Genomic DNA, 27,826 nt, shown 5'->3' on the forward strand with positions numbered 1-27,826 from the left:
CAAACACATCACATCATCATTCGTGTGTGAACAATGGAATGGATCTGTCACATGTGGGAAGCAAAAAAAATAGGATGTGGCATACAATTATCATGCAGCGGCTTCTTGACGTGGTGCGGACATAGGCCACGGATGACTCCGTCGCGGTAAATCATTGTTGCTACACAATGACGCATTTGGAACAATGACTTGTGCACAAAAAGTTTTACAGCCCTTGCATACTACTTGAACAACGAATAGGGGTAATCACCATGGCATTCTATTCTTTTAGCTATCATTGTTATGTCGTCTCCATGGAAACCTTATTGGAAACATTCATGCAGCTAGCAACTATACTATGTCGTTGAAAACCAAAGCGATGGTAAAGTGATGAATCAGGAAACATGCAAGATGCGCATTGATCGTACAATCCGGGTAGTTGGAACAATCTCGATTTGATATTCGGCGCTTTCTCCGAAGAAGTTCTTCCAAGGTAACAATGAGCGTCGGATTAACAATGATGACTTTTTGTGCCACGGAATTATAAATCACGGCGACAACATCCAAAGGGTTTGTGCGATTACTTTTCTTTTGACTTTTATCGAACAACGATCATGACGAATCCAGTACTCGATGTTTGGAACTTTTATGTATTGCCCTGGCTACCACAACAACATGGACAACGTTTACTTCAACAAGGTCGCAACCATAAGCTAGCGACGATCTCTACAGCGATCATGATCATCGGCCTCTATTTTGCATACGATAAGATTGCACGACCTCCTCGTCATCTACGCCATATTCCTCGTATAGGATTCTTTCGATACATTTCAGCAGTAGCCCGAGGCAAAATGGTAGATGAAATTGCTCGTGATATCACGCTACCTGCTGCAACAAAGGCTGAAGGTGGTATCTATATGGTAGGCACTATCATCATTATTCAACGTACGTAAAGGCATTAACGAACATACCTTTATCCACACACACAGCGATTTGATGAACATGGTTGGGCTGTTCATGTTGCTCGCCCTGAAGCTGCCAAGCGCATGTTGCTCAAAATGGGTATGTAAAGAAGTTTTGATTTCATTCGATTACCTTTTCCATCCACTTACACCATGATGATAAGACATCTTTCCAAAAATTGATCTCGTCAAGCGTGTGGGACCCACTCTTTTCGGCAAGTTTGCCTTTGGAGACAACATTGTATTCTTAAATGGCGCTCATTGGAAAGCTCAACGCAAGGTGAGACAAAAGGAGACAACAATGAATGAAAGAATGGCGATTGACACGAGGCATTAGATTGCCAGCCCTGCATTTAACCGATCGATGCCAGTGCAAAAATTTGGTCGACTTAGTCAAAAGCTGTTCGCCGTGATGGATCAAGAGCAAGGACCCGTTAATTTTCATGATTTCGCTCAGCGATGGACCCTCGATGCAATTGGGATCAATGGGTTCGGTAATTAGAAGAGGATGGGAAATGCCATGTGTGATGCCAACATCTATTCATGCATGATTTGAATTAGGCTTTGATTTTAATGCCACCGGAGATCCACAAGCCGAGTGGTTGCAGCGCTACAACAAGTTTGTGCAAGCTATGCTGAATCCGTTCTTTATCTTTTTCCCGAGCATGGATAGCAAGCATGTATCGTGGTTTCCAAAGCGGAAACATGTGCATGATGAGCTCGGCAAGTTCCTAAAACTGATCGACGACGTTATTGAGAACAAGCGTGCCTTCCTTGAAAACACCACTCTTTCCGATATCCCTGAAGCTGAGCGAGACATTCTTACGTTGATGCTGGAAGCTGAAAGCGCTGAGGATGGTAGACTAACCGATGAAGAATTACGTGTAAGTAAACGAAGGAGTGTTATCGATCATTTGTTAATGCGAAATGCCAGAGCAACATTTGTGTCTTTTTCCTTGCAGGACATGACACAACGTCAAATGCATTATCTTATGCTTGCTACTACTTGGCCAAAAATCCAGACATACAGCAAAGAGCTAGAGAAGAGGTGCTTCGAATTCTTGGAGATACACCAGAAGACGTATTGCCAACGCTTGAACAAATCAAGGAGATGAGATTTATTAACCAAGTCATCAAAGAGGTATGTATACAATGAGACAAGACACAACCCAAAGTATTCATCAATCGTGCTTATAGACGCTACGTATCAATCCACCAGCGACTGGTATTGTCCCACGCCGAGTAGAAGAGGATACAGAGTTGTGTGGTGTCTTTTTACCCAAAGGCACGAATATCACGCTTGACATCTTTGAGATTCACAATAATCCAACTGTGTGGCAGGATCCACGTCGTTTTGATCCGGATCGTTTTGCCAAAGGTGGCGAAGCAGATCAGCTGGCTGGCTTGGGTCTTTCATGGTTGCCATTTTCCAACGGGTCCCGTCAGTGTATAGGTAGGCATTGATGATGGGTTACAAACACTTGCACGCATATCATAACATCAATGCATGAATAATAGGCATGAATTTCAGCTTGGCGGAACAGCGAGTGCTCCTTCCCATGCTGTGTAAGTAGGCTCATTTTATCTTTAATTGATTGCTGATATGCCTTATCTTTCTTAGTACACAAATACGAGTGGACATTACCCGAAGATTCTATCCATAAGGAAAAGCTGGTTACTGAAGGGATTGGTCTCATCAAACCAAAGCAATTGCACGTCAATTTCAAAAGACGTTATTAGCCAACCTCCTGTATACCAATACAATCCATTCCAAAGAAGCCATCATAAGACTATGTTCATTGAAGAAGGTGTATATTTACAAAAAAGACTTATATCTACTCTCTCTTTCTCTTTCTCATAATAAGAACAGCTGACTAAAAATGATGTCTATAAAACTCCCCGTTAGCTACTATGATACATCCCATGTGAAAAATGCCAACCTACCTTTTGTGTGTGTGTGTGTGTGTGTGGGTATCATTGTTGTATGCTCAAATGTATAGGCCAATGTTCTACTGTGTATCGTCCTGTGCGTCGTGGTTCGAAGCAGAGGTGGGATGACTCGTAGTCAGACTATCACTTTTTGCTACTGATGTATCCAAAGGTTGATGCGTTCGAGACGTTGCTTTCTTTCGAGAAGGAATGTCGACATTGGATGGTTGATGATTTGAAGAAGAACCGATAAAGCTGTTATTGGATGATTGATGGGTGAACGCTGTTGCAAAAGAGCTGATGCTTGAAGTGCGACTAATATCATTGGTATCCGCAGGTGAACCCAATCGCATTCGTTTGGTATCATGAGGACCTTCTTCCACATAGGTATCCACTTTGCGTTTGTGATCTTCATTCTCTGATAAGGTAGTTGTTGCATCCGTCGCTGGTGTCTTCTCCGCAGCAGGCATTGTAACATCCGATGTCCCCATTTCATTGTCATCAGTGGTCGCACGTGTATCACGAGATCCCTTTTCTCCATCCATCAATGATAAGTCGTCCTCTTGTGGATCATCCAATAAATCGCTATCTTGCTTTGGTGACAATAATGTCTTCTCGGTATCCTTCGTGCAAGAAGTTGATGCTGATGTTGACGCTGATGTCGATTGTTGTTCTTGCTTTTCTGCTGGAGGACTTTTTTCTTGTTGCGTGGTGGAGATGCCCTGCTTTTCCATTTCTGCCAGCAGCTGCTTATCTCGTCTTCCCGAACGAATTGCATCGATTTCAGTAACAAGCTCCAGGAACCGTTGATTGTCGAGATTGATAGCGTGTTTGAGCTCTTGTATTCGTTGCATGTATAGTTGACGTGCTAATTTGACAACGGGTGGCATGTCCTGTGCTGTTGCTGCCGCACTCGATTTTGTATGTCGTCTACAGAAGAAAAGGCACGCTTGTCAACCCACCCGTAATGAACAAAGAGAAATGCCCTTACTTACTTTTCAGTTTCCAATTCGTCGATCAATAAATAGTACTGAAGCGAGCAATTCTATCGATCGAAGGGTTATTTACTAGCTAGTCTTTCAACCCCAATGTCGCTTGCCTTTTGATTAAAGAACTCTGGTGGTCGATTGAGCATGGTGTGTTGACGCAAGTTTCGTGCAATGTGGACCCAATCGTCTTCTCCAAACTTGTATACTGCTTGAGCGAGCAATAGCTTTTCCAACACCGTCCACTCTCCAGTCGAAGTCATGATAAAAGAGACAAGGTGATACGATGTAAAATGAGTGAGTGTAGAGAGCGAGAAAGAAAGGTGAGACAATGACCCACCACCCACCCACCCGACTCCTCCTTTGGTGTCTGACATTCCAGCACATGTTCTCATTGGATCATTTTCCTTGCTGATCCGTATTACAATGCACCGCATTTTGCAGTAAAGGAGATTATCCCTTTCCTCATTAACTTGCACTACTTTCGTTGTCTATCAACTCACTCATACAACGCTTCCTGTAACCATGGCAATCATAATAAAAATTTCATATTTACTTAAGAAATGATTACGAGCTCCTTGAGAATTGATGGCTGACAGCATGAGTCCCCTTTCAAATTGCTACTACGCATACACTAGCTACTACCTCACTAAAGGGATTGAACGATCTTAAAAGTATGCCTGGTTTGGTTTATTGTTGCTATCAATGACATTTATAGCCGTAATGAATTATAGCAATTGCTAAAACGTTTTCAATCCCTTGATGAATGCCCTTGAGAGCATAAAATATGTCTTTGCGTATACCATGGCCGTAGCAGACACACCTAACGATAAAGGTAAATGAGCTAAAGTATCAACAACATGTACATATGACCGACACTTACATGATCCAAGGGGTGTGCGGCGTGTTGATGAGTGCGTAACGCTACTGGTGCTGCATAGCGATAACCACAAAATTGACGATGGCATACGTGTCGATTCAACTTTATATGAATGCCGTGTTAGTAACCAAAAATTGAAGCAAAGGTTGATACTCACTGGATTGTGGTGCGTACGCACATGGTCTTCTAGCATGTCGTTGCACCAAAGAACTCGCAAACAAATGTCACACCGTACCTAATTGAAAAGACATGGATTAACTAGGGAAACGTACGTGTTTGCAAATTTTTACCTCAAGCTCGGGGTGAGCAATTCGTACATGAGTGTAAGATCAAGAACTTGTGGGTATGGTGGCGGTTGCATCTATGCCCGGGACAGCGGTAGGCTACAGCCTTGATAATCGTTTGACTCTATTAATGGCTACCGTTGCAGTCCAAATACTTCCAAGCTTACCGCGTCATCATGGTAATAGCGGCTGTGTTGTCACACTACGTATTGGGGTAAGCAAAATCAAAAGACAGCGGCAATGATGCAAAGGGAAAAATACATTGAAGCACGCCTCGTCTTTGTTCGTATGCCAAGAGGGCCTCTTCGTTTCCTTGTCTGTAGCCAAGATTACGAATATGTCCGATCAATCCATCCACGCGTGCGAACCCTCGCATGCAACCTGCGTGCATACATACGAACCGGTGTCTCTGTGAAGTGTGATTAGCGTTAACAGTGGGGTTTATGAACGTCACATATTGCTATGGAAAGTACTTACCGGATTATGATTCCTAACAATGTGTCGTTGTCGATCGAAGTCTGAGGTGAAACCTTGGCCACATGTCCCGCATACCTGATAACACGAATTTACTAACCAGCAACATGGCTAGGTTCGGGTATGGTAATACTTACATGATAAAGTGGATGTTGCCGTTGCTTGTGCTTCCGCAGGCCGACCGGTTGTGCGTAGCGGTAACCACAATGCTCCCGGTGGCAGACATGTGGATTCAACTTTATAGGGGTACGACGTTAGTAGCTACAAAAGTGAAGCAAAGATGTATACTCACTGGGTCATGGTGTATGCGGACATGATCATCCAACATGTCGTTGCAAGCACAAGGGAGCAAACAAAGAACACAGCGTACCTAATAGGAAATGAAAAAAAAGTCAATGATGGAAAATTGGCATGCTGGTAAATGTTTACCATCAGCTCCGAATGATAATGACGAACATGGGTGTAGACATTGTACTTGTTCACATTCGCCATATTGCATCGACGAGCGGGGCACCGATACACTACGGCCTTGAAAAAAGTTGGACTTCATTAAATGACCCTGTGGCACTCCCAACACCTTCAAACTTACCTGATCATTATGGTGAAGTCTGGTATGATTATGTATCCAAGCTTCTTTGGCGAGTGAATCGATGGCGACATGTCTCAACCTCACACACAAATGGATTCAACTTGGGTATAAAATGTGTATCAGTACCAAAGCTCTCCATGCAATGCACGTTCTCTTACCCGATTATAATGTTTTTATTAATCCCTATCTTGGACTTGCTCAGATGTGGGTTCAAGTTCACAAATGCGGCAATCAAACCGGGAGGCTGTCATATCGCCACCACCATGCAGGTTGTAACAGCCTATGCCACCCGATCCAAAATACGCATGCATCTCGGGAGGAAGTACATAGCTATATCGAAAGGAATGTGAGTATGTAATTCATCAAGCAAGATGATTAGGTTTTACCTTGATAAAAGAGCCAAATATCATAATGACGACAACGACAATGAAAGTACTAGGATAACAATGAAACCTTAAGCATCATCACAGGTATTAGCACATGGATAGCTCACAACAAGGACTCTCAATCATGATACTCACCAAGGAATTTTGAAGGTGTCAGCAACCAAAGAGTGATATGATGGAAAGAGAGAGGTGGGTGGGAGAAAAGCGATGGGCGACAACATCCACCTTGTTTATATCTGCATGGTCGGCGTGGGTATTTCTGTGACCACAAACATGGAGAAAAAAGGGTGATAAAATGCTCGTTGGAAATGATAATGAGCTGATAAATGGTTGGGGCACATTCACAAAGAGCCTTGGTGTGGTTGATTGTCCAAGCATAATGAATCAGGGTCTGAGATGAACGAGGTGGCAATATCCGTCATCATCCATCTGCTATCAAGCATCACTTGTTGCTATGCTCAAGTTCCACGAAAAAAGATGTTGTTCGAGGATGTTGGTGCGAGTGGTCATTCTGAAAGGGAAAGTCCATAGCATCTCCATCGATAACCGTAGTACACAAGCGTAAAGGTCCTTGGCGACCACACATCTCATATGAGAGATACAACGGCTTCCAATGTATTGGGGTTGACAAGCTGGCGGCCATCGTTGGAATTGATCCTGTAAGCCGTATTGTTGTCGAGTCATTATCGTAACATGCAATGGTATCAGCCTACGTTGAAAAATCCAGCATTAGCTACATACAGTGTGTCTTCATTCCCATACAAATCCTTACCTTTATCTCCATTTGATGTTTGCTGATGATTGATCTGCGAATTGATATGGCTGTGCTCAAACGTGGTATTGTATAGCAGGCTTCTTGTAGCTCGAGGGAAGTAAATCAAGCTGTGTCTTGAATCCATGTTGCATGTCATCCATGGTTGTGAAACGCCTTTGGCCAAATGCATGATTCATCCATTCATCCTCCTCAGCAGTATCCACGTGCCATGATCCTCCCTGCTGACAACATGAAAAGTAACCATGATAGCTCTCCAGCTTGCCATGTCGATCCACAAGTCCATTACGTTGCTGTGGTAACCATGGTGTTACTGCTGCTATGCTCCGTTTCCATGCGCTCATGGGCGTTGCTGTGATATAAGCCAAATCCATTGCTGCGAATCGTATCGAGGAGTAGCCGAAGGCTGATATGACATCATCCAAATGGACCATTCACGTCGTATGCTTCAATAAAGATGAACCTTGTTAATGATCATCTCTTTTACAATCCACCATCGATTCTTTTTTGTACCTCAATAAACGGCTGTATCATGTAAAGTCTCTTGCTGAATGGATGATGATGACGCGTGTTTTGGGGAATAAGGAAATGATGATGGTCAACGCGTGGCATAGTTGTTGTGTCATCGAGGAAGCTGATGCGTCATGCTGTAAAACACCCTTTGGAACTGGTTGATCGCCATATTGTCAAGCTTGAAAAAGAACTCGAGCACAATGGCAAGCCATGGCTTCGTTACTTGATTGGCGTAACTCGTAAGGAATGAATGCCGATGGTGCCGCTGTCTCATCGCTTGAGAGCATGTCGTAGCGAACAAATCGTTGCGATTGGCATTGTCGAGTTGAGTGAAATGCAGTTAGAGGAAAGAGAAAGGCGACCAAATTTACTCTGCCCAACTTGCCCTTTTCATTGTCTGCATGTTACACATTGTGTCAGGCACACCCCGAAAATCAATGCATGATTGCACCACGCCAACAACCTCGTCGTCATGGAAATGTATGTCTCGTTGCTCAACATTTTATATATTTACAAGCGTGTTAAATTACTATATAGACAATTCTTATGCTTTCTTTTCGTCCACTTTGATCGATGCGGCTTTGAGAGAAGCTGCAGCTGACTTTGGTGCTGAATCATCATCGTCTCCAAGCACGACTTCTTGGCCATCAATGACACGGACGGGACCAGTGAACCATTTTCGTGCAAAGAGGGCAAAGTAACCGCCAGAAAGAATCATGATAAAGGCGAAGGGAACAATGGCGTAGTTCATGTTATCGGGAGTGATGGGTGCTTCGGTGGGGCAAATGAAAAGGCAGCATGTAAAGATAAGCCAGCATGAGGAAATAACACCAACGATGGTAGAAAAGCGACCCAAGTTCCAAGGACCTAATAGATAAAAAATGTGAGCACTTTGTAAAGATTCATTCCTTATAGCAAGGAGCATACCAGGCTGGAAAGTTTTGCGTGCAACGGTGATACGTAGAACAATGGGCACAAGATAAGAGAGTTGGGAGCCGATTGTGTTAACCGAGACAATGGCCTCATAAGCTGTGCTGTTGATCATGTAAAGAATACCAACGATGCCTGAAACCTATATCATCAATCAATAACATGAGCAAAAAGAAGCGTTACGGATCGAAAACGAGGTCAACTTACAGTGATGTTGAACCACACAGCGTAAACAGGGTTGTTGGTACGAGGTTCTAAAGAGTGCAAGTACTTGGAAAGCGGCATAGCGCCGTCTCTTGAGAATGCGTAGACCATGCGGCTGGATCCTAGGACTAAACTGCTGCCACAAAAGAAGATGGACAACATTACAAAGATCAAAAAGACCATTGTCCATGCTGGACCTATGTTTTTTTTGTGTTAGCGATCTCAAATAGAGGTATGGTTGCCCTGGTTGTCTCAACATTTACCAACACCATCTAAAAAGACTTGTACCATCTGAGGCTGGATTGCGCTGTCACTTGTGATTTGAGCGGTAAAGTCTTTGACCATAAAGCTGATACCAATCAAAAAGATGAAACCACTAAATGCATTGGCAGCTACAGCTGTCAAAATACCGAATGGCGAGCCATGTTGGGAGTTTTTGGTTTCTATCATCACGATGAGTTAATATGAATCTCTTTGTTGCATGATGACGAGTGGTGGTGGTCTTACCTTCAGCCATGTGAGCGGCACTGTCATAGCCGGAAAGGGTATACTGTGATTGAAGGATCACAAGAAGGAAGGCGTAGCCATTACTCGAGAAACCAGAGCCATTGTAAAACTCTGAAAACTACATGATTGCACAAGAGGTTGAGCTCCCACGCTGTCAATGGTCACGTTGTTATACACACAACTTACCACAAAGCTACCAGTGGCAAGAGGACGAGTGATGGCAAGACCGACAATGACAATAAAGAGAATGCCAGCCATGTTGACAAAGACTAAAGATTGTATTAGTATGCGTTGCTTTGTTGTTGATCTTGCATGCTTACAGGCAAATTGGTTGATGAAACCATTAAACTTGACGGCGATCGAGTTGAGAATACCATGGACGACGATGATACCAACATAGATACCATATTGCATGTACACCGATGTATCCACCTCGGGTTGCCTAAGATAATAGAATTAAGGTTTGCACGATATATGGCAAGGGAAAATGCACAAACTTACCAAACATTGATCACGCCGGCAATGAATTGAGCTAATCCCAAATCGACACTGGTGATACCTTTATGGAAAAATCCGCGTGTAAGTGGTTGATAGGTAATGGAAGAAGAAGGATGGGAATTTACCGAAGCAAAGGCCGATCCAATTGAACCAGCCCGTCAACCAACACGCTAATGGCATGTAGGGTCCAGGAGCAAGGCGACTTGTCCAAAAGTACAAACCACCCGTGGTAGGGTAGGCACTACAAATCTCGGCAAGAGACATGGCCACCATCATGGTAAAGGTACCGGTGATGAGCCAACCCCAAATCACACCAAGCTATTTTCAATCATTCCTATTAGCTATGTTTGTTTGTTATAAAAATGACAAGCGTTTCACATACCGATCCACTGTCATTCATGGCATCGCCCCACATCTATTGTATAAGACAATGCATTTTTGATTAGCGTGATGAGGGGTTTACAAAATGAATCTTTACATACGGGAGTCAAGCCCGATAAGACTGAGCAGCAAGAAAAGGCAATTGCAAAGTTAGAAAAGGCATTAATGGAACGGCTCAAATCCTATGATTTAGAAGGTTATGCATGTGCATGCATGTGCGTTAGGATGACCATCCCTGTAAAAGAAGATGAAAGAAGAGGATGGTCTATGGTACCTGTTCATAGCCGAGTTGTCGCAAGAGCTCTTCATCTGCGTCAACACCGGGGGTGCCATTTTCAACCTGCTTCTCGGTTGTTTTGCTTTTGCTGTCGAGCAATCCAAATGCCATCGAAGGGAGTCAGTTTTGAAAATGTATGTGTGTAAGAAAAAAGTGTTTCAATCAATCGAACATGACAAAGGGGAAAAAGATGGGTCCTTTTTATGTGAAAACTTTGCAGGTTCATCGGGCCCCACTCTTCGATAGGAAAATCGCATATGCAAGATAAAGCGATCAGACAACGGGTGTGAATGTAAAATGGGATCGTGGGACAAAGATCATGGCTTGCTTGCGAAAAAAGGTCGATGTAGCTTACTTTGTGGTGCGACGTGTAAATGGGATCACAAAAACCCACACCAGTATATTAGACTCCCTTGTACTCCCAAAAATGATGTCTACAATACAAGGCTTGAAGCTATAACGATCGCATATTGATCGAGTTGAATAATAAATCCATCCACTATGCTGGAACCCAGACATGTTTTTTTCGCTATGTAACAAGTAATTCATGCGTGACATGGAGGAGTTGTGAAAATGAAGACACGCTTCGTGATACCCAAAGTATTTGTCAGCCAGGGGCAGTGATTGGCCTGTTCGCCATGGTGTTTGCCTTTCTTTGACAATCGGGCTTTCTAGACTTATCTCATCGCACAAGGGTGCATTGTCTCTTATCGCCTTTTTGAGATATCTTAGGCCATGTGTTATCGCTTTCATATTTTCTGCTGGGAACATCCGGGAGTGGCAATCTTGACTGACAAATCGGTGCATAATACGCCAAACCGAAATTAGGATCAAGCCTTTCCCTATGGCTATGATTCAGCGTCATAGTGCACCAAGCTGCGGGAGCAAGTCATCTCCAATCCTTAACATTATTTGATTTGAGCTTGAAACCAATCACAGTGCAATGTAGCTTGTCGCTTGTGAACACCAGGAACTACCCACTACTATAGGCATACGCTCTTATTCTCACGCGCCCCCGTGCGAATGTATCCGAGATCTCCGAGAGCTGTTTACGCTTATACCATTGGAATGATTTGAAGGGTTATACACACTTTTTCCTGGATTTGATGCTTACACATCCCAAAAAGTCCAACGTGTGGCATGTTGGTTACGTCTTTGCGAGGCACACATTAATGCAAATCACATGCGTAAAACTCCCACAGTTATTAAAACAAGACAATGTCCCATTGGAACGACACAATATGCACACGCATATGACGATGATTTGTCAAACTTGTGTTTGGCAATGACTAAATAGTACATTTTGCTTGGCAACGTGACTCAAAGACTCTTTACCCCACATTTTTACCGGTTCCATGGCAATGGTCTTTTCTTTCTTTGGACAATTATAAATTAAGTTTGCCAGTAGGATTATCCCAAGCTGGTGGGTCAAATGAACTTGTTTATGTGGAACAATGAATAGATACAATGGTGGTGGTGGAAGTAGTAATAGTAGTAGTATTAATGATAAGTAGTAAATGTCATTATTGTCGCCGTCGCTGTATCAATGAAGGATTGGCCTATGATCGTTGTCGGGAGGTAACCAGCCAAACAGCAGCAAGTGGGAGGGCAACCAGCACAAATTTGTTTTGTTTAGCAACGTTTCCAAGCTGACCATGTTGCCACGAACAAGCGCAAGGCTTGGAGCAGCTTTATTGACATCCACAGCAAAACGACGAGTCTCGCAGCCATGTCGCCTTCACTTGACACGCCATTCCTTGCTAGTCGACAATTCACGATCGGCCACGGGATCTCACAATCGCTTTTGCTACTCGACGCTGACAGCGAACGATGAATCGACAACCCTTGAACGTGCCATTGAACAACACAATTTGGCGCAGGCACGAAAGTCGTTTGAGCTCATCAACCGAGGCAACGACAACTTGAGTCGAGAGACGATTCGCAGCTTGTTGCTTATTGCACGCAAGAGTCGTAAGCAATCCGATCTCGTGTTGGTGCAGGACATTGTCAATACCATGGAGACACGGTTTGGTCTTGCTCCTCAGGCGTTCGAGTATCATGCTCTCATGTATGCGTATGGTGTTCATAATCGACCTGAAAAGGCACACAATGTTCTTGAGCAAATGTCGCAGCATGATATCAAAGCCAATACATTCACTTACAACACACTTCTTGGATGCTACAAGCGAGCTGGCGATACTCAAAAGGCGTTGCAGTTATTGGATGAGATGATGGAACGACAAATCCCACGCGATGTTGGCAGCTACAACACATTGATTCATCTTTTGGCTGACACGGATCGAGAGATGGCATATCAACTCTATGACAAAATGCAACACGATGGCGTCATGCCCGACAATTATACCTTTTCCACTATGCTCAACATCGCCACCAAAGCAAACAATACAACTATAGGCGATCGTGTATACGCAGATATCCTCGTCAAAAAGAACGCCAACATCGACTTGTATACACTGAACAACATGTTAGCATACAAGGCAAATGCTGCACAGGATCTTCAAGGTGCTCTCGACCTCTTTTATACTCTTCCAAAAAGCTTGCGCCCTGACGTGGTCACTTACAATCTTTTACTCGACGCATGTCTCAAGCTCGACAAACCAGAACAAGCTTTCAAATTATTCGATGAGATGCACAACAAAGCTGGATGCGCTCCCGATGTGGTCACCTATGGCGCGTTGATGGATGCAGAAGCACGGCTTGGTAATGTGGAAGGAGCACTGAAACGCTTTGATGAAATGATTCAACAATCGATTGCACCCAACGACCGAGTCCTTTCGTCACTCGCCAACCTTGCATCACAAGAAAAAGATTCGACGCAGCTGGATCGGATATTGACGATAGTGGAACAGCATAGCAACAACTCGCCTTTACAATTGGATACGCAAGCATACAATGGGCTGCTAAGTGGACTCGCCAAACAAGGTCGATCTTTGCAGGCACAAAACTTGTACGACAAGGTGTTCCGATACAACACTCAAAAGGCTGATATTGCGACGTATACGAATTTGATGTTGGCGTATATCAATGATGAGCTTGTGGATGATGCTATGGATATTTACTATGAGCTGCGTGAGTTTGTGCATGGATCAGATGCTGGCAAGGAGCGTTTCAACATGGATGCGACATTTTACACCACGCTGATATCGGCCATGACACGGTTGCCAGGACAAGAACTTGATTTGGGAGATCGACCGGCGCCCAATTATGCATACACCATTGATGATACACCGATTCAAGGACTGGATGGACGATCACAACCTATGCTTTTGACAGCACTTGCATTATTCAACGACATGCGACGATCGATGATACGGCCCAATGCACATGTATATACCGCCATATTGCATGCATGTGCAAAGTACAAGGATGCGTATGTGTTGGAGCAGGTGCACAAATTGATTCGCATGGATTTGTACTTTGATCCGGATACAGCAGTCTACAACGCGTTAATGAATGCATACAACCGAGTTGGGGATGGCCATATCGTGCTGCAGATGTGGGAGATGTTGGCTCTTTCCTCAGCCCCTGAAACTGCCATTGATCAAACCACCGTTTCCATCGTCCTCGATAGCTGTGGTCACAATGGATACAACTACCATGCACGTGATATTTGGCATACGCTTAAGCAATCCGGATTCGAGCTCAATACCAACAACTATTGTTCTTATGTGGAATGCCTATGTCGAAGCAAGGGTCGAGATGGCTGGGAGGAAGCGAAAAGGGTGGTGGATGAAGAAATGCGGCCTGCTTACTCCGCCAATTCACTCGTTGACCCACGCCCCCTCGTGGATGACAAGACTGTAAATACTCTGATCAGCTTTGCAAAAAAGAAGGATTTCTCTCAAGATGAAATTGAAGCACTCGAGCTTTGGAAGAATGATATATTGCATCATGATAGACAATAGATAATCCCATCTCCTCCTATCCACCCACATTCGTTAGATTCATCATCATCCCAAACATCATTTCAAAAGTATTAAAAAAAAGAGAGAGAAAAAAAGAGATGGTCCATCGTGTGCTTGATGTTTTGGTTGAAGGAGCTTATCATCATCAAGGTACATACATGTTTGACCCTTGCCCTTCAACAACTCCTATATCACCCTTATAATCCACCCCCTTTGCTTTCTTTCTCTTCCACACAAGTAGACCCTTTTTTTCTTCTTCCATCCCGTTTCCATTCTCATTCACTCTTTCTCTTGGTCTATCTTACTTTTCCTTTTCTTTCCTACTTGAAATCGCCATGGCTCACGTAAGTATCTACGACAATACCTATCGTGGAATGACATTGGATGGTTCGCTCACAAGAATACCAGAGACTTGGTGGACGTAGAAAAAATGTCAAAAAGGGCTTTCAATTTACACTGATGGTTGTTGGTATGTGATGTGTATTGGCTTGTGCATGTGGTGGATGTCTCACGTTGTTGTTGTTGTTGTCCTCCTAATCATTTCTCGTATAGGTGCTTCCGGTACGGGTCGTACGACTTTTGTCAATACATTGTGCAATTCCAGTGTATTAGCAAAGAAGGTTTGTGACAGCCCTGAAGAAGCGCATAATGAAGAAGGAATTACTATCAAGCCGGTATCTGTTGGTAATATCATTAACCTTGAGCTTGAATCATTCCTTTTTTAACGTTAAACTCGATATGTCATTTAGAACTTGACGAAGATGGTGTGAGGTATGTAAACGATGATGAGGGGTGAAGGATGGGATGATAGGCAAAAGAAAACATTTTGCATGAGCAAGTTTATATCCAATCCTCGCATCTCTCACTCACACATACACCCCTGTTGTCTCCTTTTTTCCTTTGCCCCGGTTTTTTCTTATGCAGGATTTCACTCACTATCGTCGATACACCTGGCTTTGGCGACAACATTGATAACGAACGATGGTGAGTTGCTTCAACAACAAGCTGACATGTCATTTGGCTGATTGCAACATGGTAGTTTCCAAGAGATTGTTGGGTACCTAGAACGACAATACGATGACATTCTCGCCGAGGAATCGCGTATCAAGCGTAATCCACGCTTCCGAGATAATCGTGTACATGCTCTCTTGTATTTCATCTCACCGACGGGTCATGCGTAAGTCATTCATGCCGCTTGCTTTTGGTAACACGCGCATTAATTGACGATGATGTTTAAAGTCTCCGTGAGATCGATATTGAGCTCATGCGTCGATTAAGCCCCAGGGTCAATGTAATCCCCGTTGTGGGTCGTGCAGATTCATTGACACCCCAAGAACTTAAGGATTTCAAACGCAGGGTAAAAAAAAGGATTAGAGTGATAGAGAAACCCAACATTGATTTCTATGCTGGTAGATCATGGAGGACATTGAGCATTACAACATTCCCATTTACAACTTCCCTTATGACGTTGAGGAGGATGATGAAGATACCATTGAGGAAAATAGCGAGTTACGTGCATTGCTTCCATTTGCCATTATCGGTAGCGATGAGGAAATCACCATTGATGGTCGCACAGTACGTGGTCGTCAATATCCATGGGGTGCTGTGGAAGGTATGTGCTATAATAAACGTCTATGTATGCAACCTTTATTCACTTTGTTTATAGTGGACAATCCCCAACACTCGGACTTTGCTCGTCTGCGATCGGCATTGTTGAGGTACGTGGCATACATGTAAAAGGGAGGGTTTCACCATACAACTATCCGCGCAATTTACACCATGATATCAATCTTTTCAGTTCTGGTAGCTCTCACCTTCAAGACTTGAAAGAAATCACCCACGACTTTTTATATGAAAACTATCGTACTGAGAAGCTTAGCCGTACGGTCAACAATGGCGAATCAGAGCAAGTGTTGGTGTATACATACAGGGTTTATGATTTCATGTGATAAGAGGATTAATGCATGGTCCATGTTTATAGTGGCGATAGGGATGCCTCGCTCAATGCAGATGACATGGCAAGCCAAACTGTGCGTTTGAAGGAAGAACAATTGCGAAAGGAAGAAGAAAAGGTAATTACCATACTTGGGCTTCTTTCCCATATTACGCATTCCCTCCCCCTTTCCTCCCTTCTACAACACGCATGTACATGACGCGCGCGTGTGGTGGAAGCTGTGTCTCTACGTCTAACGCCTTGTTGCTAATTATCAGCTACGCGACATTGAACTGAAGGTACAACGAGAAATTCAAGAAAAACGTGCCGAGCTCATGAACAAGGAAGAAGCTTTGCGTAATCTTGAATCGAGACTCGCTCAAGCCCAGATTGCGGATGCTTAATTGAATACCATCCTTTGCTTAGAGAGAAGAGAAAATACGTTGTTTTTTTACTGTTGCTTCTGCTGCTTATCAAACCTTCACCATCATCATCGCCCAATCAACCCCTTTCCAATTTGTGTTTTTCTCATTGCTTTTACACAGCTCCACGAACAGAGCTTAATCAACAATACTTTATTTGGCGTATCCTGTGTGCATGTGTAGAATAATGTTGCCATGGAGAGAAGCTATGGAGACGCATGAATATGACCGTAGATGGAAAGCTTGTGATACGTTGTCATACGTCGAGCGAGCAATGATGTCAGGCCTTGATGATCTGCTGAGAAGCGAACCTCCACTTGCATGACCTGCAGAAAAATACCCGCTCGTTCCAGCCCTTATTCCTCTTTACTCTCTCGCTCTCTTTTCTTTTTGCAATGGCAAGTCCTGAATTCAGTAATCCACTTCGAAAGTTTAAGCTTGTCTTTCTAGGCGAGCAAAGCGGTAATGGCTAATTGCACTTGGCGACATTCGATCCCCATTGACTATTCTATGATCCTTCTTTAGTGGGCAAGACATCGCTCATTACTCGCTTCATGTACGACACCTTTGACAATACCTACCAGGTATGATGATTGCATCAAACGCTGGGCTCTACATGATTGACATGTGATCTATCAAGGCTACCATTGGCATTGATTTCCTCTCAAAAACGATGTACTTGGAAGATCGAACAGTACGGCTTCAATTGTGGGATACAGCTGGCCAGGTAATACATGATGGGAATCAAAGACAAAGAAGGAAAAAGGACAAGGAGGAGGTTATGCAAAACAATGCGTCTATGGGTGGTGGTGCTTTGATTGTACAACAAAGGCTCATTCATCTTCTCTTTGTGCTTCCAGGAACGATTTCGTTCATTGATCCCATCCTATATCCGTGATTCGAGTTGTGCTGTTGTGGTGTATGATATTACGAGTAAGTATTGTTTGTTGGTCAAGGCACCATTATGATGATGCATGCAGCTCAACATTGTATTTTGCCACACACTCATGCACGCCCACGCCAGATCGCAATTCGTTTGCAAATACGGAAAAATGGATCGATGATGTACGTGCAGAACGCGGAAATGAGGTGATCATTGTTTTGGTTGGTAACAAGGTCGACTTGAATGAAAAACGGTAAGCACACCTTTTTTGATCCTCTTTGTTTCACTCACAATGGTTTCTTTGCTATTCTCTCCATGTAGGCAAGTGACTCTGGAAGAAGGTGAAAAGAAGGCCAAGGATTACAATGTCATGTTTATTGAGACAAGTGCCAAAGCAGGCCATAATGTAAGGGGTTGTTCTTTTTCAGGGGGCAATGTGCTTTGTTGTGTGGGTGGGTGCATAGAATCGTTTCTTGACATCTCCTTTTTTCTTGTTCTGCTGATAGGTCAAGACGCTGTTTCGGAGGATTGCTCAAGGACTACCCGGCGTTGATGCTCAATCAGAGGAAGGAAGGGATCAAAGTAAGAAAACATCTTGTTGGAGAAGGATGAAATCCCTTTATTGATACGTTGTGTGTGCGTGTGTATAGTGCAAAAGGTCGATCTAACCACCTCTGAGAACAACGATGCAAGTGGATGTGCCTGCTGATCCTTGGTCAATCACACCCAAAACCAGATTTTATCTATACTGCTATAGTTATATGTCATTTATCTTTCGTCATGCTGCGTACACCTATTATTTGTTAACACCGTATCCATAAAACACAACATCCCCAGTCACTTCAGGTTGGCATACATCATACATCATACATCATACCAACGTCAACGTTGTATAAGCTACGTAAGCTTGTTTTCGGAAGCAAGCTAATAGTATTGAGCGCATCTATGATGCTGAAAATGTATTCACACAGCAAGTCATTCATGGAGTACATCAAGTTTTGACAGGATTGCAGTGGTGTTTGGAATGTCATGTGGGACAAAGATGTAGTGCAGCTGCACCACGTGGCCGACACTTTAGACCACCTTTAGCGCATTGGTAAATCCAATCCCAGTTTCATTGACTTGGAGCTGATAATAGAAGGACTATTTTTCCCAACCAATATAATTGACACGTGAATCATCGATATAGCAAAAGGGTGATTTGGGTTAGGTTTTATTGCTAGGTATGTTGTTGAATGCAACGCGGCGATCGGAGGAGTAGAAAAAAGAGAGATAGAGAGAGCGAGAGGAAATTTAAGTGATGACACGTGAATATGGGATGTTCTTGACCATCCAAATGGGGATGAGGATATATGTAATTCAAGAAAGGAAGCCGAAAATGATCTCAAAGGGTGTAGGAGGAAGAGGGAAAAGACGAAGACAGACTTGAGGCATCAACATTTACGAGATGAATGATACTTCACTGGACTACAGAAGTTGGATTTTTATATGTGTTAATTAGGTGGTGGATATTACAGGTGGTTGAGATCTTCAAGGATTTTCTTGCCAATGTCCATGCTCTTCATACGAGTTGCTCTTCTCACCAAGAGACGCTCTGTGCGATATTGCTCGTAATAACGTTCCAAAGTCTCGCTTTGAAGAATACGACGATGGCTTGACAACAATAACGTCTTCAAGGCTACAAAATCGCTGTATTGGTCGCTAAGGCAATCAATCTTGACCCATCCATAATCACGTCCAATCTTGATATCATCGATTTCCACAGGTTCACCAGTCTCGGGGTCATCTTCGTATGCAATCACTGCAAAGGGAATCAATCGCAAATAATCGATAAACGCTTGTGTCTCTTCATCCTCTTCTTCATAGTTGAATTGGCTGAGGAAATCATCGAGCGTGTTGTTCTTGCCCTTTTTGTCGCTTTGACCATTTTCCTTTGCTGTCGCATCCTTTTCTTCCGATGTTGATGTTCCATTCTTGTCTTCTTGTTCATCCTTTTCAGCATTCTTTGCCTCCTCCTCTTCTTCTTCGTCATCATCATCATCATCCTCTGGGAGGCCGTAAAGTGGAATCTTATGAGTCGTATAAACATCATGAATGATGGTTGGCTTAAATCGGCTGCGTTGGGCGGAAGTAAGAGTATCAGCTTTGCCAATCACTGGGATTACATTGACACGTTGCGAAAGTCGAGTAAGGATGCGAATGTCGTATTCATCCAATGCACGCTTAGCAGGATCGAGGACGTATAAACAAGCATGCACCTGTGTGTCTACTGCTTTGGGGTTTCGTTTGACCTTATTTTCCTATTGAGACGAGTAAACATCAACATTCATGTGTATGTGTGAGGCTGTATTATTATTTTTACCTCGGCCAAAGTCAAGTCAAACTGATGCTCAATATAACCGAGAATATCATGCAGCTGTTTATCAATCTTGAAATCTCCTTGGAAACCGGGCGTATCAATAAGCGTCAACATGACTTTTTCGCCATCAACGTCGATACCCACTGACGCAGTATAAGGTGTCGTCGTCTTTTCAAGTGGACCATCAATTTGGTGTCGAGTGCCTTCGGGCATACTACCAAACGACTCACGCTTGTCTTTGGGCATCTCGGCTTTCAGGGCCGCCATGAGAGTCTTGATGAAAGACGTCTTGCCGACACCCGAGAATCCAACGACCATCACGTTGAAATAAGAAATGGCATTGCGTCTCGATCGAGGAGACATGTTGTGGTATAGAGAATAGTAGTGGTAGTGGTAGTATTGGAGCTGGTGATAGTATTGGTGTCAAGTGGTGGACGTTGTTGCTTTCACTCGGGCGAGATATGATTGTTGCAAAGCGAAAGTAAGAAAAAGCTCGTTTCCAAAGAGACGTATACGTGCGTCGAGTAAGCAAAAGAGAACAAAAAGAAGTGATGGGTTGCCCAAACAGGTCAAAACTAGGCAAGTGCGCCGCGTGTTGAAGATATGCTTGTGTAGCGATGAGTATAGTGTGTGCTTCGTTTTCTTTGTTGATACTAAATCAGCCATTGTGCTCCGTGTACCTGGATACGCTTATCTTTACACATGTAGCAAGATCCCAATGTAGCATTTTCTATTAGATTGAAAACAATCAAATCCAATGAATAAAATTCAATGCCACCAAATAATCAATCGCCTCTTGGCGCCTCTTTTCCCTCCTTGGTTGTAAGATCTACTCCCCCTCGAGGAAAATCATTTTCTTGTGACACAAGGATAATAGCTAATTACACCGCAATCGTGGCAAGTTGCCCAAGTTTACTTTTCACATTGCTGTTTCTACCTCTCTAATCCAAACTTCTTCTTGATCATCTATCTCTATGCTGACACTCTTCGCATGTATTCAACCAATGATCGTGTGGGTCGGCCTATAATAATAATATGCATTTTACTTAGTCCTTGCATCCATCACTCACTCGAAGATAAAGGTAGGATCACTTACCGCTCATGCCCTTGATATGATAACCTTGAGTGGCATCGCTGTCCATGACACCGGCAATGTCAATATGTGCCCATGCAAGTGGTTGCTCAGATTCCACACCAGCAACAAACTCCTTGAGGAAAGCAGCCGCTGAGCATGCACCTCCCGATCGACCTTTGCCCAAATTGTTAAGGTCAGCAACTGTAGACTCCTTCATTTCTTTCAAGTACGCATCATGCAAAGGCATACGCCAGAATGGATCCGAAGTCATCTTGCCGGCACTCTCAAGTCGCTGCCACAACAAATCGGAATTGGTGAAAACGCCTGCAAAAGCGTTGCCCAATGCTACATCCATTGCGCCCGTCAAAGTAGCAAGATCAATTAAGCTTTCGGGTGAATACTTGGAGCTGAGATAGTACAATGCATCAGCCTATGTCCCATCCTCCATTAGTATATCAGCGTTTATAAATATAACTTTTTTCTTACCAAGATAAGACGGCCTTCTGCATCGGTATCCATCACTTCAATTGATTTCCCATTCATGGCACGCACCACATCGCCTGGTTTGGTAGCACCACCCGAAGGCATGTTTTCACACAAAGGCATACAGGCAATCACGTTGACGGGTAGCTGAAGTTTGGCAATGGCATACAACGAAGCAGCAACAGTAGCAGCACCGCCCATATCACCCTTCATCAAGGCCATGTTGTTGGATGGTTTGAGCGAGATGCCTCCCCTATTTTTAACATCAGCCCATTAGCCATTCCTGTATAACACAATTTCATGCATTGACAACACTTACGAATCAAAGGTTACACCTTTGCCAACCAATCCATGAGGCTTTTGATCTTCACCAGCACCACGATAATGAATTTCCAAGAATCGAAGAGGCTCCTTGCTAACCATTCAAACACATTATCAGTATACACGGTCCTCCCTTTATCCACTTGATGCAACCCTTACCTTCCCTTAGCAACAGCCAAGAATGAATTCATCTTGTTACGAATAGCCCATTCTTCATCACGGACGATCACTTCAGTGTTTTCAAGACCAGCAAGTAAATAAGCGACTTCTTCAGTGAACAACTTTGGTGTCATAAGGTTGCCAGGCGTAGTCATCAACATGCGTGCGAGATTTTGTGATGTGCCATAAATGTATCCAGTTTCCCAATCACGTTCACTGTTTGATTCTGCAGCAAAAGGGTTGACTTGAATCGGCTTACGACGATCGGCTTCATTCTTGAGCTTGTCGAGGCAAAATTGAGCGAGAACAGCACCTTCAGCAGCACCTTGTGCATTGACGGATACATCCACACCCACATTCTCGACGCCTTGTTTCTGCAATGCTTGAATACCAAGTGCTGACTATAACCTGATCATCAGCCATCATCATCATCATCATCATCATCATCTTCATTTGTTTGGTATGCCCATCCACTTACAGCTTTGCGTGCTTGTTCCAACTGAGTAGCTTCATCCTTGCCTTGCTTGCCGAGTGATACCACAGCCACTTGCTTGACACCACCCACATTGTACAACACACGCACATCGCCCTCCTTTTTGAAACCGGATGCTGCAAGTTGCTCGACTAAGGTTTGACGCGTGCTGGAAGTAATGTCACGAGAAGCTGAAAAGGTAATTTGCTCGGCATCGGTGTAGGATCCCAAGACGAGTGCATCGTAGTTGCTGGCATTGGTGAATAGTCTACGTGGAACAGGTGTAATGCGTACATGGTGGTGGCCAAGTGCATGTCGTGCTGCCAGGCGTCCAAGAAGGAGTCGTGTCATGGTTTTGTTTTGGTTGCTGGTAAAGAAGCGTGCTACAATGCACCACCGCTGCCGTTGTAGAATGAAAATATACTAGATAGCTCAGCTGCCAATGCATTTTACACCCCACATGCATCACCCCTTCATACTCGCTTAATAATAAAAGCTTGTTTAAATCGCTCTAAGCTGCTGCTGAATGACTAGCTCAACTTAATATTGTGCCTTAGATTCAATATTATGAAGTTCATTGGCATCAACCTCCCATCTCCCACCTCGTATTTGTTCATGCTCAAAAGTGTATTGTTTGATTGGGGAAACAAAACGAATTTCCTTTACAAGAAGCACATAAACCATGGATGACTACACTTCCACTTCTGAAATGAACGTATTTATTGTGATCGATCAAATACAGTCATGCCCACCCATCCACCTTTACATTTGCTCATCCATCGCTAGCAGATATAGAAACAACAACAACCAAAGAAACAGAGCCGCGTTTGCATCATCATGATCATCAATCCATCCATCATCAGCCACATGTGAAAAGGACAATCGTTTATATACATTCACCAATACTAGTCGAGGCCATCAGCACCTGGATCCTTTGAAGAAGAACTCGCCGCAAGTGTATCACCAATGGAGCTATCAATACTCGAATAGCTTGCTGAAGGATCGTGCTTGCCATTGGTACATTCAGCGCAAGCGTGTGCTTGTTTGCCATTCTCGTACTCGTCCCCCAACTGCAAGTGCTTTGTAATGAAATCATCCTCAACCTCCTCTTCGACTACATTGGATATGAGGAATGAATATGATTGAAGCTTCCCCAAATGATATGCCGTCCTTCTCCCAATATTTCTTCAGCGATACTGTAAAGTAATTGGATAGTGACGTCGTCCTTGCGATCAATGTGCTCCAGCGACAGCTTTTGTTGAATAAAGAGCCGTGATAGAGCAACCAGTGGTTTGATTTGCTTGCGAAATGTATGGCTGTAATAGGTGGGCAAGGGATTTGAGAAATTTACAAAGCGACATGTTGTCCAAGATTGTGACAGTAGTGCATCCATCGGTAAACAATCCACTGATGTCATTCAAAATGCTCATGACTTTTCCGCCTGGTTTACATTTCCCCATGATATTGGTGATCAAGCTCTTATGAAGCATGGCCTTTTCTCTCTTGTTGATTACTTCACGAGCGATATTGGCAAACACCTGTGATGCCAACTTGCCGTCACATTGTAATGATGAAGTGTCGAAAGTACAGTAGGTAAAGATCGTCTGGGGTTGTAAGCGATGGAAATCACAGTGCGAGCTGCTTGATCGGGGTGGAATGTACGAAGAGTGCTCATTGAATTTTGAGCGTATCTGGCGAAATGGTTGAAGAATATCTGTGTCACTGATGTCGGCTGCATGTTGATTGAAGGCGATTTTAGTGGCATCGATGTAGTTTTCCTCATTGAAAAAGATCTGGATATCACGACCATGCTTGGTATCGATGTCAAATTTACTCGTTGTTGGTCCCAACTCTGCCGCGTGTTTGGTATCGAGTCGAATTGATGAAGTCGCCAAGGCATTGAAAGTCTTGGTGGCAATATTCAGCTTCGTGCCGTCTTCATCCTTCATTGATATCGTCCAAACCCCCTTGTATCGAGAAGTCGTTGGTGGGTTGGTGGTTGCTGCAGGGGCGCCACGTTTGTTCAAACATCGTTCATGGTGTGCATCAACCAAGTTCAAACGACCGTACACCTCAACAGTGTTAATCAATAGAGCATTCGAGGAAATTGGATCAACAAGTATAGCACCACTGAAAACGATGGTGTAGTAGTGTTGTTGAGCCGAAACAAAACGCCAAACCAGCCAACGTTTTGAAACCAAGCTTGCCCTCTATACCAGCTAACACGTCAATGGAACAAGTTTAGCTACAACATTGGACTCTGAATGTACCTGTGGACACCAAGCATAGAGCGGGTACAGCAACGAACAAAAGGAAGCAACGATGTCGTCATGGCCACCACGCTCATTCCTCAGCACTTGGACACACTCACTCCCTGACAATGCATGTTCAGAACTACATTAACACCTCACAGCCAACAAGAGCGCTCTTTTGTAGTACATTACCTTGATCGAGATGTCGTGAATGGGATAAAAGCAGAGGAGGGAGAAAAAGAAGAGAAGCGTTGTCTTGCTGTACCCCAAGTTTAAATCCCCCTACTGCTATTACCCTGAGGCCACTCAATTACCCTACACACACCATCCACCCATCATGATCATCACCCTCATGATATTAGACAATAGGTATACGTAAATAAAAGAAATGATGATCCTCACGTATAGCAAAAGGGTGTGTGCCATTTTACACTTTACATGATAATGATGATCCAACAACAGCCATTACCTTGGTTAGCTCGAATCATGAAAGTTAAAGGATGGGCATGCTGGGCTGGAGCAAGACAATCGTTCGTATGCATTGGATTGGACAACAAAGGTGAATGGGAGGAATGGGCTATTAGCTGGCAGTTTACAAATAACTTTGCAAAATGATTTTTGTGAAGCTTGGATGATGTTTTGTGTTTGAGCGTTTTTCAGTCAAATCCTCTCGAATTAAGAAAGTTGAAGGAGGGGCATACTGGGCTGGAGCAGGACAATCCATCACATGCATTGGATTGAGCAACAAAGGTGAATGGGAGGAAGGGGCTATTAGCTGGCAGTTTACAAATAACTTTGCAATTTGACTCTTCTGATATTGGATGATGTTTCTGTGTTTGAGCGTTTTTCAGTCAAATCGCATCGGATCAAGAAAGTTGGATGATGGGCATGCTGGGCTGGAGCAGGACAATCGTTCGTATGCATTGGATTTGACAACAATGGAGAATGGGAGGACTAAGGTTATAGCTCGCATTTTGAACTATTCCTAAATAGTGTACAAGAATCATGCATCGCCTGTGCTGAATGACTCAAGTTACACAAACGCGCCCTCTGCATATTTTGCTCTATTACAGTCATACTACTTTACATTAAACAAAGACCATCTTTCATATAGCATCACGCTTACAACATAGTAAAAACATAAAGGTGCCTGTATCTCCAAACTTTACAATCAAACGTGGGCTCTTTAATAGATCAACGTGCTTGTCGGGGTCAAAGGAATCTTGTGTCAAAGTATGAAGTTCATCGTGGCCAATCCCAGATTTCGCAATGTCGCTACCAGCCAAACTGGATCCGGGGCTCAACCTCTTTCGAGGACGACCAAAAAAATATTTTTTGGGCTGTTTGCGACATTGAACGTGAAACTTTCACACAAGGTGCTGTTGGCCAAGCCGAGCACATTGCTCTATTTAAAACCCCACGTTTCATTGTAAAGTTTGGAGATACAGGCACGTTTATGTTTGTAAGCGTGATGCTATATGAAGAGTGGTCTTTGTTCATTGTGAAGTAGCTAGACCCTGGAGAGCCAAAGATGCAGAAGGACCTCTTTGGGTAACTCAGCTCAAAAGTCAGGACTTCAGGGACAATGTATGACAGGTACGCAACCCTCATTTTCAGGTCATACATTGGCAGCTAATAGCCACTTTTGTGCATTCCCAACTTTTGTGCATTCTATTGTAGGTGGACGATGCTCCCGCTCTAGGCATTCATTTCCATGATTAAAGTAGGTTGATCCGAGCTGATTTGGTTGAGTTACGCTCCAACAAGATTACATCGGTTGAGCTACATTGAGCGTGCTTTATGTCCAGAGTAATGCAATCTCTCTTTGACCACAGCTCAGTCAAATCAGCTCGGATCAACCTACTTTAATCATGGAAATGAATGTCTAGAGCAGGGGCATCGTTCCCATGCAGTGGATCTCGCAACAATGATGATTGGATAAAAGTGGCCGTTAGCTAGCAATACATGTCTGTTCCTAGATGATCCATAAAGTAATTATACATTGACCCTTTCATTCATGCAAACGTAGCTGTGTTACACAACACAACCCTCTGAATCTTTTGCTCTGTCAGGGTCTAGCTACTTTACATTAAACAAAGACCACTCTTCATATAGCATCACACTTACAAACATAAAGGTGCCTGTATCTCCAAACTTTACAATGAAACGTGGGGTTTTGAATAGAGTGAAAGTTTCACGTTCAATGTCGCAACTAGCCCAAAAAATATTTTTTTGGTCGTCGTCGTCGAAGAGGACGACCCCTGGATCCAGTTTGGCTGGTGGCGACATTGCGAAATCTGGGATTGGCAAGCTTGATCGTGAAACTGGCACCCAAGGTGGAGTTGGCCAAGCCGAGCACATTGCTCTAATAAAAACCCCACGTTTCATTGTAAAGTTCGGAGATACAGGCACCTTTATGTTTGTAAGCGTGATGCTATATGAAAAGTGGTCTTTGTTCATTGCCAAGTAGCTAGACCCTGGAGAGCCAAAGATGCAGAAGGACCTCTTTGGGTAACTCAGCTCAAAAGTCAGGACTTCAGGGACAATGTATGAAAGGTACGCAATCCTCACTTTTATGTCATACATTGGCAGCTAATAGCCACTTTTATCCAATCATCATTGTTGCGAGATCCACTGCATGGGAACAATGCCCCTGCTCTAGACATTCATTTCCATGATTAAAGTAGGTTGATCCGAGCTGATTTGGTTGAGTTACGCTCACACAAGATTATATCGGTTGAGCTACATCGAGCGTGCTTTATGTCCAGAGTGATGTAATCTCTCTTTGACCACAGCTCAGTCAAATCAGCTCGGATCAACCTACTTTAATCATGGAAATGAATGTCTAGAGCAGGGGCATCGTTCCCATGCAGTGGATCTCGCAACAATGATGATTGGATAAAAGCGGCCGTTAGCTAGCAATACATGCCTGTTCCTAGATGATCCATAAAGTAATTATACATTGACCCTTTCATTCATGCAAACGTAGC

The 27,826-nt window shown here is 43.6% G+C and overlaps 10 protein-coding genes across 10 annotated transcripts; 4 read left to right on the plus strand and 6 right to left on the minus strand.

Annotated features, from left to right (window-relative positions):
- Positions 1-593: 593 nt before the first annotated feature.
- On the plus strand, positions 594-2,681 carry O0I10_012171 (uncharacterized protein; the record flags this gene model as incomplete). The annotated part of the gene is made up of 9 exons (XM_058492117.1): positions 594-899; positions 969-1,041; positions 1,106-1,221; positions 1,279-1,435; positions 1,503-1,825; positions 1,876-2,082; positions 2,139-2,394; positions 2,460-2,507; positions 2,563-2,681. 9 exons carry the CDS (start codon positions 594-596, stop codon positions 2,679-2,681), a joined length of 1,605 nt encoding a protein of 534 aa, XP_058337124.1.
- Positions 2,682-2,950: 269 nt separating this feature from the next.
- O0I10_012172 (uncharacterized protein) lies at positions 2,951-4,119 on the minus strand (the record flags this gene model as incomplete). The annotated part of the gene is made up of 3 exons (XM_058492118.1): positions 2,951-3,800; positions 3,866-3,915; positions 3,970-4,119. 3 exons carry the CDS (start codon positions 4,117-4,119, stop codon positions 2,951-2,953), a joined length of 1,050 nt encoding a protein of 349 aa, XP_058337125.1.
- A 3,178-nt stretch (positions 4,120-7,297) lies between these two features.
- Positions 7,298-7,615, minus strand: O0I10_012173 (uncharacterized protein; the record flags this gene model as incomplete). Its single annotated transcript, XM_058492119.1, has 1 exon — positions 7,298-7,615. One exon carries the CDS (start codon positions 7,613-7,615, stop codon positions 7,298-7,300), a length of 318 nt encoding a protein of 105 aa, XP_058337126.1.
- Positions 7,616-8,298: 683 nt separating this feature from the next.
- On the minus strand, positions 8,299-10,662 carry O0I10_012174 (uncharacterized protein; the record flags this gene model as incomplete). The annotated part of the gene is made up of 12 exons (XM_058492120.1): positions 8,299-8,621; positions 8,682-8,826; positions 8,892-9,085; positions 9,152-9,331; positions 9,396-9,513; positions 9,582-9,664; positions 9,716-9,837; positions 9,897-9,954; positions 10,019-10,211; positions 10,276-10,308; positions 10,376-10,456; positions 10,549-10,662. The coding sequence occupies 12 exons, from the start codon at positions 10,660-10,662 to the stop codon at positions 8,299-8,301; spliced, it is 1,644 nt and encodes a 547-aa protein (XP_058337127.1).
- A 1,544-nt stretch (positions 10,663-12,206) lies between these two features.
- On the plus strand, positions 12,207-14,477 carry O0I10_012175 (uncharacterized protein; the record flags this gene model as incomplete). The annotated part of the gene is made up of 1 exon (XM_058492121.1): positions 12,207-14,477. The coding sequence occupies one exon, from the start codon at positions 12,207-12,209 to the stop codon at positions 14,475-14,477; it is 2,271 nt and encodes a 756-aa protein (XP_058337128.1).
- Positions 14,478-14,812: 335 nt separating this feature from the next.
- O0I10_012176 (uncharacterized protein) lies at positions 14,813-16,814 on the plus strand (the record flags this gene model as incomplete). The annotated part of the gene is made up of 12 exons (XM_058492122.1): positions 14,813-14,821; positions 14,886-14,946; positions 15,030-15,161; positions 15,227-15,248; positions 15,402-15,461; positions 15,517-15,654; positions 15,717-15,834; positions 15,891-16,089; positions 16,144-16,195; positions 16,285-16,383; positions 16,459-16,549; positions 16,689-16,814. 12 exons carry the CDS (start codon positions 14,813-14,815, stop codon positions 16,812-16,814), a joined length of 1,107 nt encoding a protein of 368 aa, XP_058337129.1.
- Positions 16,815-17,227: 413 nt separating this feature from the next.
- On the plus strand, positions 17,228-18,424 carry O0I10_012177 (uncharacterized protein; the record flags this gene model as incomplete). The annotated part of the gene is made up of 8 exons (XM_058492123.1): positions 17,228-17,294; positions 17,358-17,416; positions 17,473-17,559; positions 17,693-17,765; positions 17,857-17,968; positions 18,037-18,121; positions 18,222-18,297; positions 18,366-18,424. 8 exons carry the CDS (start codon positions 17,228-17,230, stop codon positions 18,422-18,424), a joined length of 618 nt encoding a protein of 205 aa, XP_058337130.1.
- Positions 18,425-19,226: 802 nt separating this feature from the next.
- On the minus strand, positions 19,227-20,437 carry O0I10_012178 (uncharacterized protein; the record flags this gene model as incomplete). Its single annotated transcript, XM_058492124.1, has 2 exons — positions 19,227-20,015; positions 20,078-20,437. 2 exons carry the CDS (start codon positions 20,435-20,437, stop codon positions 19,227-19,229), a joined length of 1,149 nt encoding a protein of 382 aa, XP_058337131.1.
- Positions 20,438-21,046: 609 nt separating this feature from the next.
- On the minus strand, positions 21,047-22,935 carry O0I10_012179 (uncharacterized protein; the record flags this gene model as incomplete). Its single annotated transcript, XM_058492125.1, has 6 exons — positions 21,047-21,096; positions 21,171-21,579; positions 21,636-21,885; positions 21,952-22,047; positions 22,113-22,513; positions 22,591-22,935. The coding sequence occupies 6 exons, from the start codon at positions 22,933-22,935 to the stop codon at positions 21,047-21,049; spliced, it is 1,551 nt and encodes a 516-aa protein (XP_058337132.1).
- Positions 22,936-23,816: 881 nt separating this feature from the next.
- O0I10_012180 (uncharacterized protein) lies at positions 23,817-24,871 on the minus strand (the record flags this gene model as incomplete). The annotated part of the gene is made up of 2 exons (XM_058492126.1): positions 23,817-24,786; positions 24,855-24,871. 2 exons carry the CDS (start codon positions 24,869-24,871, stop codon positions 23,817-23,819), a joined length of 987 nt encoding a protein of 328 aa, XP_058337133.1.
- Positions 24,872-27,826: the final 2,955 nt, after the last annotated feature.

This window comes from Lichtheimia ornata, assembly GCF_029851405.1.
Source record: "Lichtheimia ornata isolate CBS 291.66 chromosome Unknown scaffold00114, whole genome shotgun sequence".
In the NCBI taxonomy this organism is placed as follows: Eukaryota; Fungi; Mucoromycota; class Mucoromycetes; order Mucorales; family Lichtheimiaceae; genus Lichtheimia; species Lichtheimia ornata.